The 12,716-nt window shown below is 40.3% G+C and overlaps 1 protein-coding gene across 1 annotated transcript; it reads left to right on the top strand.

Annotated features, from left to right (window-relative positions):
* The first annotated feature begins 71 nt into the window (after nucleotides 1-71).
* On the top strand, nucleotides 72-2,186 carry LOC124688603 (20 kDa chaperonin, chloroplastic-like). Its single transcript, XM_047222261.1, has 5 exons — nucleotides 72-283; nucleotides 753-932; nucleotides 1,198-1,353; nucleotides 1,517-1,594; nucleotides 1,765-2,186. Exons 1-5 carry the CDS (start codon nucleotides 131-133, stop codon nucleotides 1,936-1,938), a joined length of 741 nt encoding a protein of 246 aa, XP_047078217.1. The 5' UTR covers nucleotides 72-130; the 3' UTR covers nucleotides 1,939-2,186.
* Nucleotides 2,187-12,716: the final 10,530 nt, after the last annotated feature.

Genomic DNA, 12,716 nt, shown 5'->3' with positions numbered 1-12,716 from the left:
TTTTTTGACAATTCGAGAAGATAAAGCGGTTGGTGGCTCATGCTCTGCGTCGTCGTCGCCGCTTCCCACTGCTCTGCTTCTAGGGTTTATCCTCTTCTCCTGCAGCTCGGATTTCTTCCATCCTCGAGCAATGGCGTCGGTGCAGCTCTGCGGCTCCGCGGTCGGTGCGGCTGCCCCAGTCCAGGGCCTCCGCGCACCCACGTCGGCTGCTGTCGGGGTCCGCCCGGCGCGGAGGGCGGTCGGCGGGCTCGTCGTCAGGGCCGCCACCGTCGTCGCCCCCAAGGTGCGTTCCCCCGTGCAATGCACCATGGTTTTGCTGATTATTTTCCACGAGGAGTGGTTCTCGCCCGTTCCGTTGCATGAATATCGTTCTGGAATATGTAGAAGAGGGGTCAAGTCGAATAATGAGATTGCTGATATAGGTGGCACCCTGTTTTTTTCTAGACTAGAGGTTAGCTTATACTCCGTAGTAGTGATTAGAAAAATTGAAGGTCTTAGGCTGCGGTGTGTCAATAATGGTTTCTCTAAGCTTGCACATAATGTTTATACGATTCAAATTCTACTGGAATTAAGGGGCGGGAAGCTGCTATGAACAATTGATTATGACATGAAACGGACCATATGTTTAAAAGAAAAGAGTCCAGCAAGCAGCTATGTTGGTTTTCTGCTTAGCATTTTGGTTGAGCGTCTAGTTCTAATTCCATGTCAGTATTCTTGCGGATCTGAAATTATCTTCTGTTATTCCATTGCAGTACACGACGGTCAAGCCCTTGGCCGACAGAGTACTTCTCAAGACTAAGACCGCTGAGCACAAGACAACTGGTGGAATATTGCTCCCTTCAGCTGCTCAGTCTAAACCTCAGAGCGGTGAGGTAGTTGCTATTGGAGAGGGAAGAATCTTTGGGGATAACAAAGTGGAAGTCGGCATCAAGGTATAGTTCTTGGTAGAAAATTGTGACTTGCAGCCTGCTTGTTCCTTTCTTATATGACTAGTATTTTGTCTATAACAAACTCAGTAAAAAACAAGCTAGAATTTTATCTCTTTGGATTCTGGGATTTTACGCACGTTATCCCAGTTTTGTATACTGTTCAATTGTTTATATGTTTTCTTGCGATGTTTGTTAATACCGACAATTTCTTACTAATGGTTGGCAAGAAAATGGCACCTGTAACATGTATTATCTGCTACTTATGTAGGTTGGTGCTCAGGTTGTATATTCAAGGTATGCTGGAACAGAGGTGGAGTTGAATGATGCCAACCATCTGATTCTAAGAGAGGACGATATCATTGGTATTCTGGAGACAGATGATGCGAAAGACATGAAGCCTCTTAGTGACCGTGTTCTTATCAAGGTAGTGATCTCATATATATATTTATTTATGTACATTTGGTTTGTGTGGCTTGGATAGTCTACTGTTGTCTATTAAGTGGGCATGAAAGATCCTATTTCAGGTTGCTGCATAGTTCACCATTCAATCATGTTACAATAATTTCTGCCTCTTTCTCGTATAACAGGTAGCTGTAGCTGAAGATAAAACTGCTGGTGGTCTGCTGCTTACCGATAGTGTTAAGGAGAAGCCATCTATTGGAACGGTCAGTCATCCACTCCGTTACTAGTTCTCTTCGACAGTCTTGTTATCTATATGATGCCTATGTTTCTGACTTCTGAGATGCACGGTTGGACCATCATGTCAGAACTATACCTTTGCATATATTACTATTCAAAGTTACTTGCTAATGATATAACAAATTGGTTGGTGCAGGTTGTCGCCGTCGGCCCAGGCCATCTGGACGAGGAAGGCAAGAGGATCCCGCTGCCGGTCTCTGAAGGCAGCTCCGTTCTGTACTCGAAGTACGCCGGCGCCGAGTTCAAGGGTGCTGACGGCACAAACTATATCGTGTTGAGGGTATCCGATCTGATGGCTGTCCTCTCCTGAGCTAGATTTCGCCAGGCATGTGCGGGTGCAAGCCGCAGCATTTTGATCATAAATTGTTCCAGGGAAAACTGAATGCATCGCATGAAGAGAAATGAGGAGGTACCCTTTGGTGTCTGGCTTCAAGTACTCTTGCGTTCTATCTCTTGGCCCTGTCAAGGTTGTGTTGTTGGCATGATACTGTTAGTTGATGATCCGGTTTTTGGTCCTACTGTGCACCGAGATTATAATTCAAATTGAACTGCACACAATCACAATAGTTTAGTGTTTTATTTTAGCAAAACCACAATTCGTCTAATTTGTCACAAAATACCCAGAGCGTGATCAGTGCATTTGAGGTCATCTGATAGTAACCTACAAGAATCATAAAACTGACTGAGAAGTCGGTAGAAAAATAAAAGTTTGTAATGGTTTTTACCTGGTGTTTTCTCTCAATTTTTCTGCATACATTCCCTCAGAAGAGTGTATACACTTGTGTGTTCTCCGCAGAAAATGAAGAGACCCGGGTCAGTCGGGGCAACACAAGGCAAGGAGGGGTCGTCACCACACACGTACGTAAGTGCATGCAGGCAGGGTCGTCATCACATCGCAGCAAATCGTGTATCTTTTCCTCTCGTGTAATCAGCCGCTCACTACCGTAGTAATATATGCTGATACTGAAGAGGAAATAGCAGATCACACCACTTGTTGGTGTTTTTTTTGCAAACAACCACAACAATAGTTTGTTGTTGCAAGGAACACCATATTTTGCTTTAATTATTTGCACAGAACACATAAAAGTAATTAAGCAGCTTGATGGCCAATTCATTAGTCAGGCTTACTGTTACGCGGGCAATTCGTCTCGGTCTGCCGCATCGTCAGTTTGGACCGACCCAACTACCATTTTTTGTTCCGTTTCCAATTTTTATTTTTATGTTTATTTATTCTAATTTTCAAAATTAGAATATTTTTAAAAATTGCATACTTTTAGAAGCCAACCAATTTTTTTAAATTTTTTTTTGTAATAGTCAACTATTTTATAAAACACTATGAACTACACATGCATATTATCAACACATACTACCTCCATCCCAAGGCTTATGCCACCCTTTCTCATTAGATGGTGACAAAGTACCTCGAGCAGTCATCGGGTCATTGCTACTGTCGATGAGGCGTTGTTGTCCAAGGTACTCCGCTACCTTCACGGCCTCCTCGTCCTCCTCCTCATCCTCCTCCTCCTTCACCTCCGGCTTCGGAGCGAGGAGGGTCGTACCGCCGGAACTCGCGTGCGCGTCTCTGCTGCTGCCGCGCCGGTTCGCAGATTATGATTCCGCCACTTAGTAAGTCCAATTGCATTGACACAGAAGTTTAAACTGCGCCGAAGCGCAAGGTGAAGGAGTACACGACACCGCCCCCAAATCAAAGACGCGACAGCAGCGGGGGAATCACAATCCGTGAACCGGCGCCGGCAGCAGCAGAGACGCGTGGGTTCCGGCGACATGACCCTCATGGTCCCGCGGAATCACAAAAATGGTTGGATTTTAAGAATATTTAATTTTTAAAAATATTCTGATTTTGAAAATTAAAAAATAAACATAAAAATGAAAATCTAAAACGAAACAAAAAAAATGGCATTTGGGCCGGTCCAAACTGACGATGCGGTAGACCGAGAGGAATTGCCCGCGTAACAGTAAGCCTAACTAACGGATTGACCATCAAGCTGCTTAATTACTTTTATGTGTTCTGTGCAAAAAATTAAAACAAAATGTGGTGTTCCTTGCAACAACAAACCATTGTTGTGGTTCTTTGCAAAAAAAGCACCAACAAGTTGTGTGATCTGCTATTTCCTCGATACTGAATAAAGTCTATCCAATCAGATGGTCCTTCCGTTCCATGATTTTTGTTATAGTTTTAATTTAATTTTTTAACTAAACCAAATATATGAATTATGAAACGGAGGGGGTATATAATTATGAGTTTGCTTTCTTAATGCATTTTATCGATCGGTGGTAGCAGAATTTTCTAGAAAAAACGTTTTTACGCATGGCTTACATGTAAAGCAAGGACTGGCCACATTCAAAGCTATGTAGTCAATTTACTACATAGATTTTTGGCAATAAAGAAGAAATCGTGAAAAACAAATGATACAAATACGTATATTTTACTATAGCTGTCTAACTAACTCGTGTGTGTTAAGATGGACTAAGTTACCTTATCACAACCTCGTGGTGATAGTACACTATACACTTACAAGTTAGAATCACTTCAACCGTTTGACTCTATCTTATTAGATACCAATCGACTAGATAAAATCCACATATCTCAGGAAGCAGCTATAAAATTTTGCGTTGTTCAATCAATTAGAGTATTTTGATCAAGTTACGCTAATCACCAGCTCAGAATCGTGTATGTATGTCTCAACTTTACGTGTTTGTTATGATTTTAATAAAGTTCACAAATAGATAAAATGCATGTGCATGCACTTCAGAAAAGATCATGATCTTTGGGTTGTTCACTTTAGATACTTTACTTATCATGGTCGATCGAATTACTAGAATTATCATATCAATTAAAACACTTATCTTGCTAATAGTCTTAGTAAAGTCCCACTAGCTTGAGACGATATGGAATTGTTCATTCTGTCGCCGTGGACCTAGTTATGTATCACTAATTTACAGGATAGCACGAGTACATGCATGTGGAATCATTCTAACATTTTGACTCTATTTTACCGAGTCTCATTGAGTAGACAAAATTTGTGTGTCGTGACAAACATCTATATAAGTTTGCGTCGAGCAACCGATTACAATGCATTTCTTGTCATCCACCAAGTTACGATAGTAATAACCTCACAACCGCATCCGCACATTTCAACTCTACGTGTTTGACTCAACTCTCTAACTAACTCATCTCTGGTAACACGGACCGAGTTACCATACAACAACCTCACACTGATAGTGCACTATACGCTTGCATGTTAGAATCACTTTAACCGTTTTTGTTGGAGTCCAATCGAGTTATACAATCCACATGTCTCAAGAAACGTCTATAAAAGTTTGTTTTGTTCAAGTGAATTTGAATATGTTGATTGAGTTGCCATAGTCCACCAGCCTGCAATCATGTATGTATGTCTCAACTTTACGTGCTTGTTACGATTTCAATAAAGTCCAATAGTAGATAAAATGCATGTGCGTGCACTTCAAAAAAGACACGATCTTTGGGTTGTTCACTCTAGATACTTTATTTGTCATGGTCAATCGAGTTACTCGAATTATCGTCACAATTAAAGCACTTTACCTTGCTTAACAGTCTTGGTGAAGTCCCGCTAGAGACGGATATGGTACTTTGGGTTGCTCATTCTATTGTTGTGGTCCAAGTTATGTATCACAAATTCGCTAGACAGTACGATTATAGGTGAATCGTTCTAACATTTGACTTTATTTTACTGGAGTATCATCTAGTAGACAAAATTTATGTGTTGTGACAAACATCTATATATGATTAGAATACATATATTGTCGTCCATTGAATTACTAGAGTCATCAGCTCAAAGCCGTATTGCACATTCTGACTTTACCTGGTTGATATGTACAATTTTACTAGAGTTTATAGATAGATGGAAATGTTTTTGAGATGTCGATCTTTATGGCTTACTCTACTTTAATTATTTTGTTTTTTTACTCTAGCTACTTTACTCGTCTTGTAGCTAGTCGATCGAGTTACTACTATATTCATCTTCTCGTTAAAGCCACTTTACCGCTTGACGTGATCTTAGTGAAGTCCCACTCCCACCAGATTAAAAAAAAAGGTCATGTGCACAAAACCAACATGTGACCTCGACGGTGTGAAAACTGTTTTCCTATAGGTCAAATTAATTAAAATAATGGTATCTTATTTAATTGGTCTAACAAACATTCTATTGAGTTTTTGTAAGTATTTACATATTAAACAGAAGGAGCAATCTAAATTATACTCCCTCCGGTAGAAGTGTCAGGATCTTAATTCAAATTTAAACTAAAAATAAGCTAAAATTCAGTCACTTATTATGAATAGGAGAAAGTACGTATTATATTTTGCAAGGGAAGAGATATAATAGAATTACGGACACGTGGCCAAGTTGCAAGCACGAGTTAAAATCACCTCTTCCGGGTTTGACTCGATCTCACCGCTGTGAGGAGCACATCGCTGGGGTACATTGGCCAGATCGGCGGGCTTGCACTGACTCTCGCTGCAGTGGACGTCGCTGCTAACACGGTACCAGGGGGAAATATCAATATGCTGGCTCTCTTTGGCTTTTGAGATAAAGAACATGGCGATCAGGGAGCAAAAAGGAACCAATAATATAACCGTCTATCTATGTCTACTCTAACTGAGATTAATTTGTTTTTGTCTAGCCTACCAACTTTTCTCCGGCCCTACAACATGCTTACTGGTTGTCACCTTCAGCCACCACTGGCCACGCCTAGTACCTAGTAGCACAAACCTAGCAAAACACGGATATAGCCAAAATATCATAAATCAAAAGTGTAGTCTCAAAATGATTTCAAACATAACAATATTTTTACATATTATCGAAGTATAAATGTATTGTCCAGTCTTCATAAGATCGGTCTTTTGATTGCATTGCTTACTGTGTGCGATCTAGCATATATCACTAGGCACAATCTTTACTATTAAGGTGAAACATGCAATGTCACACTTTCCGTGATGTCACACTTCGCAATATTTACATCTCAAATGCCACCGCACAACAATCTCATCCGATTAACCGTGGTGCACAACGCCATCGTGATGCCTCCTATTTTTTTATCTCATCTTGATTCTGGCGTGTAACAAACTAGCTACTACATCGGTGTCAAGAAATATAAGCTAACCAATATAGATCGTCTCCGACTTTTTAGCTCACCTTGATTCTGACGTGTAACAAACTTGCTACTACATCGGTGTCAAAAATTATAAGCTAACTACTATAGATCAGTATAGCTGTGGGCGCGGGGATCAAGGATCAGATTGATACAACCCATGTGACATCTTTTCCATCCTTGCTCACGATCGTACACGACGGCGACTATCAGCGTAGAGTAACAGTAGGTGGCCATGGATGTAAGCACGGATGAAAAATGGGTCTGACCTCCTGCCCAACGGTCCAACGCAAACCTATCGGTATGTCCGTGAGAATGCAACGTGGCCCAAATTTGCATCGCGAATGCGTCCCGTAGACGCTGCACGGCCAGAGAGCGCGTTGCTTCAAGAGTTTATAGCTGAGTTCTGCACGACATTGGTTGATGCAATGATGCTCAAAACTCAATAATACTGCATGGCGTTTCTTGCTGAACTAGTCTTAAGTGGGCCAAAGTACTAAATCAAAGTGAAATGAATGTAAGCCACAAAATCAAGAATGGCATTAAGCAGAATTGCGCAAATAACTGTTTTAAAAAACAATCAATTCCTAGCCTTACCGAGGACGAAAGGAAGAAGAATGTTCATTTTGTTGTTATTGATGGTTGGCTTTGTCATTGATAACTTGTCAATGTTGTATGCTGATGTAAGGAACTGTATTAATGTGTGACATCTTAAGATTTTATTTGAAGTGTTGAGTCAGAGTTCTAAGTCAGTACAACGCTTTATGTTTATTATTTAGTGATTTTGCCCACACTCCTAAGAGCAAAGTTCAGTGAAGGTAAAGAAGAGACCACCTTTGAGGTGTGGAAAGGTCTAGCCGCAACTTGATGTACCAGAACATATTCCAAGACCTTTCTACGTGGGTGCAAACATACCGCAAGAACTACCTCTTGTACGCCAAACACACACACTGCCGAAGGTATCGCTAGGATGAGAGCTGCTTCCAAACTTGTTGCATGTGTACTGAACTTTGCGAGAACATTGGTCAAGGTAAACATTATTCTTTTATAGATCACTAGAAACCTTTTTCATGCATATCAATCATCTTATGACTGCATTCTTCACTTCATAATGTAGTGTAATTATTTGCAGTGTCATCTCAGCCATCAGTTACTACGAATGAAATCGCAGGACGGTGCATCATATGATAATTGTGGCGGCTCCTTATCATTCTTCTTTCTACTATGATGGATTTCCGAAAGTATTTGCACATCAGTAAATGAGTATGCCTTCCACGGGCTACCTGACTCAGCAAAGCTGTTATGCTAGAATGGAACTTGCCTCTCCCATTTTTTTAGTTTTGTGTCATGCCTATTTACAGTTGGAAGCGGCTGGACGACTCTTCCTCCATGGAGGCGCATGAGGAGATGGTCGTGTGGGAGGCTTTCGTGGCTGCTACCATAGGCCCACAACCCAGTAACAACACTCGCATGAAACTAGATCGGGTGGTGAGGAAGATGAAACATTGGGGCGATGCCACCGCCATAAAGGCGCTGGAGGAGGTAACCGTGTGGGAGGCTTCCGTGACTATTGGTGATTCAGTTACAGCAAGGAATACTGAGAAAAGAATGAAATTCCTTTGCACCATCCAGTTCAGGATCCGTGAAGATGACTACGGCTCCTCACGCTCCGGCACCTCCGCCTTCTTCGACCAGGTCCTCGTGCCAGGGCGGCAGGGTATGTTCGAGCTCATCCTCCCTCCTCCTCTAATTCGATTGGTTCTCTCTATTTGAGCACGCTCGCTCGGTAGACTACTCTGATTTGGGGGCGGATTATGCCGTACGTTGCTGGTATTGTGCATGCTACAAGTAGTAATTTGAGATTAGGAATTTAAGATCATATATGTGTATACCATACAATGTAGTACTACATGATGTAACACTTGAGGAATCCCAGAGAACAACTTGTGCTATCATCAGAACTAAAATCCTAACAAAATGAGTTAAAGCGATGTAGGTTGTAATGAAGGTTGGGCAGGGGAAAATCCATGAGTGCTTGTCAAAATTGTTTATGTTACCACAACAACAAAAAAATCTACTTCTGTCAATTCTTGTGTCGCTCCTATGATGCTATACATATCTCTATATCTTAGCCCATGATCAGCCTTAAACCTGAGAACAAGAATAAGATTGGGCAATATACTCTGGGTATTTCGCTTTGCATTACCAATATCACCAGGTATATATATGATCTTTTGACGGAAATCAAAGGAAATGAGGCTCGAGAAATTATTAAGCCAGTTAGCCTTAAGGTGATATGGTTGTTGATGTTGGAAATGGGACTGGATTTGACGCAAACACAAATTTGGTATATCATCAAGGTTAGCTTTTCCATGACTTTCCGTAGAAAACAATATTGGTGCTTACAATTTATATTTATCATGAACCATTTTGCAATGTCCTTTTTGTAAGGAACATATGAATGGCTCTATGTCCTAAATATTATTCCAAGTGAACTTACATTGACTTTGTTCACATGGCGTTGGTAGTGTTAGTGATGGGCAGCTATTTGGTACTTTACCTACTTGAACTCTTTTTTCCATATGTACATACATGAACTATTTCTCTTTAAGGAGTACCAACCCACCAGGAAGGATTCCATTGTTGCTGAGCAACTCAGAAAATCATTTCTCTATTGTCACGAGGATGACATGATCTAAACAGGGTGGAAGAATTCGAAAGAAGCCTTCACTCCACAGTGTGTGTTATTTTCAACCGGCCATGTCACATACACTTGAGGTCTTCGGCGCTAATGGAGGTTGTCATGTGAATGCTCCAGGTAAAAGCAAGACACACTTCCCGAACACAATTATTTGGCTTTTAAGTATGTTTATTGTAATCCCTTAATATGATGAAGTGCAGCTGGACATTACTTGCCACTGGTCAAATAAACAGAGGGAGTCTGAATCTTGGACTACCAGAGTTTACTTCACGATTTTCCACAATCTTAATAAATATGGTAGGAGTATTATCAATTGGTGAGCAGAAGCATGCCATTCATTTTAAAGTCGATCTTGGTCAACGCGATTGCTTTGAAAAGCAGCTTACTTTTTATTGGTTGTTACCTTAATACTCTTGACTATAAGTGCGGGCATGATGTTGGCAATATAATACTCACACTTTGGAATGTGGCAGAGATGCTGTAATATCCAGGTTTAGAGGCTACAAAATGAGAGAATATCAAAGTGTGCATTTCATTCATGCATAGAAAATCCGGGAATTTTCGCGGTTTCAAGTAAAACTTGACACAGTAACTGGAGTTTCACTTGACTTGCTGGAATTGAAGTAGATCATCAAGTCAAGCGCTATAAATTTCACTATGATCTTTGTTAAAACCTTGTTTTGGGTAGACATGATTTGATCTATGGGTTAGATCAAATGGGATTAGTTTTACAATAACAACACCTTAAGTAAGGGTCAATTACAAGATCTTATAAAAGATTCCCAACATGACATTCCTTACGACAACACATGAATATTTATTCAACTATAAATCAAAGAACAGAATTGATCAAGAAACTATTCTTTACTTATCTTTTCCATGTCTTCTACTAAATAAATATTCCTACCATGATTTCCATGGTATATATTTTCAACTACAATACTTGAATTTTTTTTTGACACCTCTACCGTAGGGGAAACCCCTACGGTGTGAACAGTACTTGAATTCATGTCAAGTACATTCACATTAGTTCTTTATCAAACCTTGATTACTCCAACCATGTTTCTCCAAACTCATTTCTACTAAGCCTCAGAGAAAGGAGAGGATCATCTATATATATATATGTGTTTACACCATCCATTGAGTAGAACATTAGGTTATCATTTAAACCCTATCCAAGTGAGGTAAGTCATTGATACCAATTATGGCTATAAGAATACAAGCTAAGAACTTAATACTATTTAACCTAGCCAACACTTGATGGTAAATGAGAATCTACTTCACTAGTGATTAGTTAGGAGACCATTGTTATGATCTTCACACCTTGGTAATGATCATAAACCCTAGAGAAATCCTACATATCTAAGAGAGCTCAAGCTAGAAGTGTATATTCAAGTATATTGAACACTACTTGATTATGGAGAGGAGAACCCTGATTCACTAATGAACCATTAGGAGGCCAATACTTTGGTCATTACAAATTGGGTAATGATCATATACCCTAAGAATCAAGATGAGTGTGATAAGAAGAATGATAAAGAGAGATTAGTGAGGAATAAGTTGTTCATGTTCAATGCATAATCAGACCTTGTAGATTTAGATGATAAGATAAACTTATGTGATAATCAGATACCATCCATCACATGAAATGATAGGTATATCATTAGTAATAAACCCTAGACCAATCCTCATATATTGAGTGGAGAAGTAATGGCATTCACCTAAACCCTGCTTATCCAAATACTTGGAACAACCCTAACATTGACTTAATACACGAATCCTATCAAGGTGATGAAGAGTAATCCTAGCCAATAAAACATAACCATAGTTTATGCCCATATCCCAATCCTAGTTTGTGCATCACTTGGGTGATCACAACTAAAACCCTAGACCACATTTGAGTTCCAATCTATGCATCACTTGTGATACTAAGTAGAACCCTACCACACCTCATGCCCACTTGTGTGTCAATTAGTGAAACTTATGCAAAACACTAGACCATTTAACATGAGATCCACCCTACATAAAATATTATTCCCTAACTTGTGTATCATGGATCACAAATATAAACCCAAGCCATATATACCTCAAGATTAAATGCCAGTTAAGTGATTAGTGTAAAACTAATAGGAAACCCTACCTTTTCCATCTTAGTGGTCAAATTTGCTATGTACCATATAAATAAAGTATCCATTTTAGTAAATGCATGACTTATAAGAATCACATGAGGTATCTAGGAACTTCAAATCAATGTGTTAAGGAATCCATAGTAATAACTTTGGAATAAAACCTAAAGTATATTTCAACCCTTAGAAATAATTAGGCACATGAAATTATGTCATTCTTAAATTCCAGCAATAAACCTTTGCCTGGTAAATTATTGCAATGAGCTACCAAATAAAATCTTAGCTATCACTAGGTTATTGTTCAAACATGAACCAAATAATTTTAAGACTAAAATTTGTTAATTAGAAACCAATTAATATTATTAAACCTATTTTAAGATTTGGTTAAGGCTCATAAGAAGCCCAATATAATCTAATGTTAAATATTTATTCTAAATAATAAAGAGGTGTGGGGATCCTTTTCGTAAATCTTGGTGGAATTCAAATAGTCAGGAACCTGCACACAAAAGTGAATTGAAAAAACATAAATTCAAAATGGAAAAATAAAACAGGAAAAGAAAATAGAAAGAGAGAAGAGAGAAGACTCACCTTGGCAGCCGAAGCAGGCCACCCCAGCCCAGGAGTAGCCCAACAGCAACCCAGTACCTTAGCCCACATCACGGCCCAACCCAGCATACCGTTTCACAACAAAAAAAAACGACGGGAGGATCGTCTTCCACCTCCCGATCGAGCAAGCACATGCGTGTGTCGCCACGACCATCGTCCTCTACGCCAAGATGCCCGCCGCCGCCGTTGATCGTCTATGAAACCTTGACGCCGCTATAGAGGAACCCTAGAACGCCATTTCCCCTCTTGATTCCTGATAATTTGGAAACCCTAGCTCGCCGGCCTCTGCTTCGTTCCCCCATTTCCGACCACCCCGGAGCCAACGGAGTAGCTCCGGAGAAGCGCTTCATCGTGCTGATCTTCCTGGAGAAGTCACTCATCAAGGGGAGCCCGGAGAAAGGAGAAATCGAAGATTCCCTTCCATGGTTCTGAGAGGAAAACGGCGACCGTATCATCGCCGCCATCCTCAATCCACCACGGCGACAGTCCAGGGAGCATCCAGGTGAG

The sequence above is a fragment of the Lolium rigidum genome, chromosome 2, assembly GCF_022539505.1.
Source record: "Lolium rigidum isolate FL_2022 chromosome 2, APGP_CSIRO_Lrig_0.1, whole genome shotgun sequence".
In the NCBI taxonomy this organism is placed as follows: domain Eukaryota; kingdom Viridiplantae; phylum Streptophyta; class Magnoliopsida; order Poales; family Poaceae; genus Lolium; species Lolium rigidum.
Note: the sequence above shows the minus strand (reverse complement) of the source record. Positions and strands in the feature narration are given on the sequence as shown.

What these genes read in the sequence shown, in the direction of transcription:
- LOC124688603 (XM_047222261.1), top strand. Translation starts at nt 131, where the DNA reads ATGGCGTCGGTGCAGCTCTGCGGCTCCGCGGTCGGTGCGGCTGCCCCA. An exon ending in GTGACCGTGTTCTTATCAAG is followed by an intron (nt 1,354 to 1,516) that starts GTAGTGATCTCA and finishes CTCGTATAACAG; the next exon opens with GTAGCTGTAGCTGAAGATAA. An exon ending in AGAAGCCATCTATTGGAACG is followed by an intron (nt 1,595 to 1,764) that starts GTCAGTCATCCA and finishes TGGTTGGTGCAG; the next exon opens with GTTGTCGCCGTCGGCCCAGG.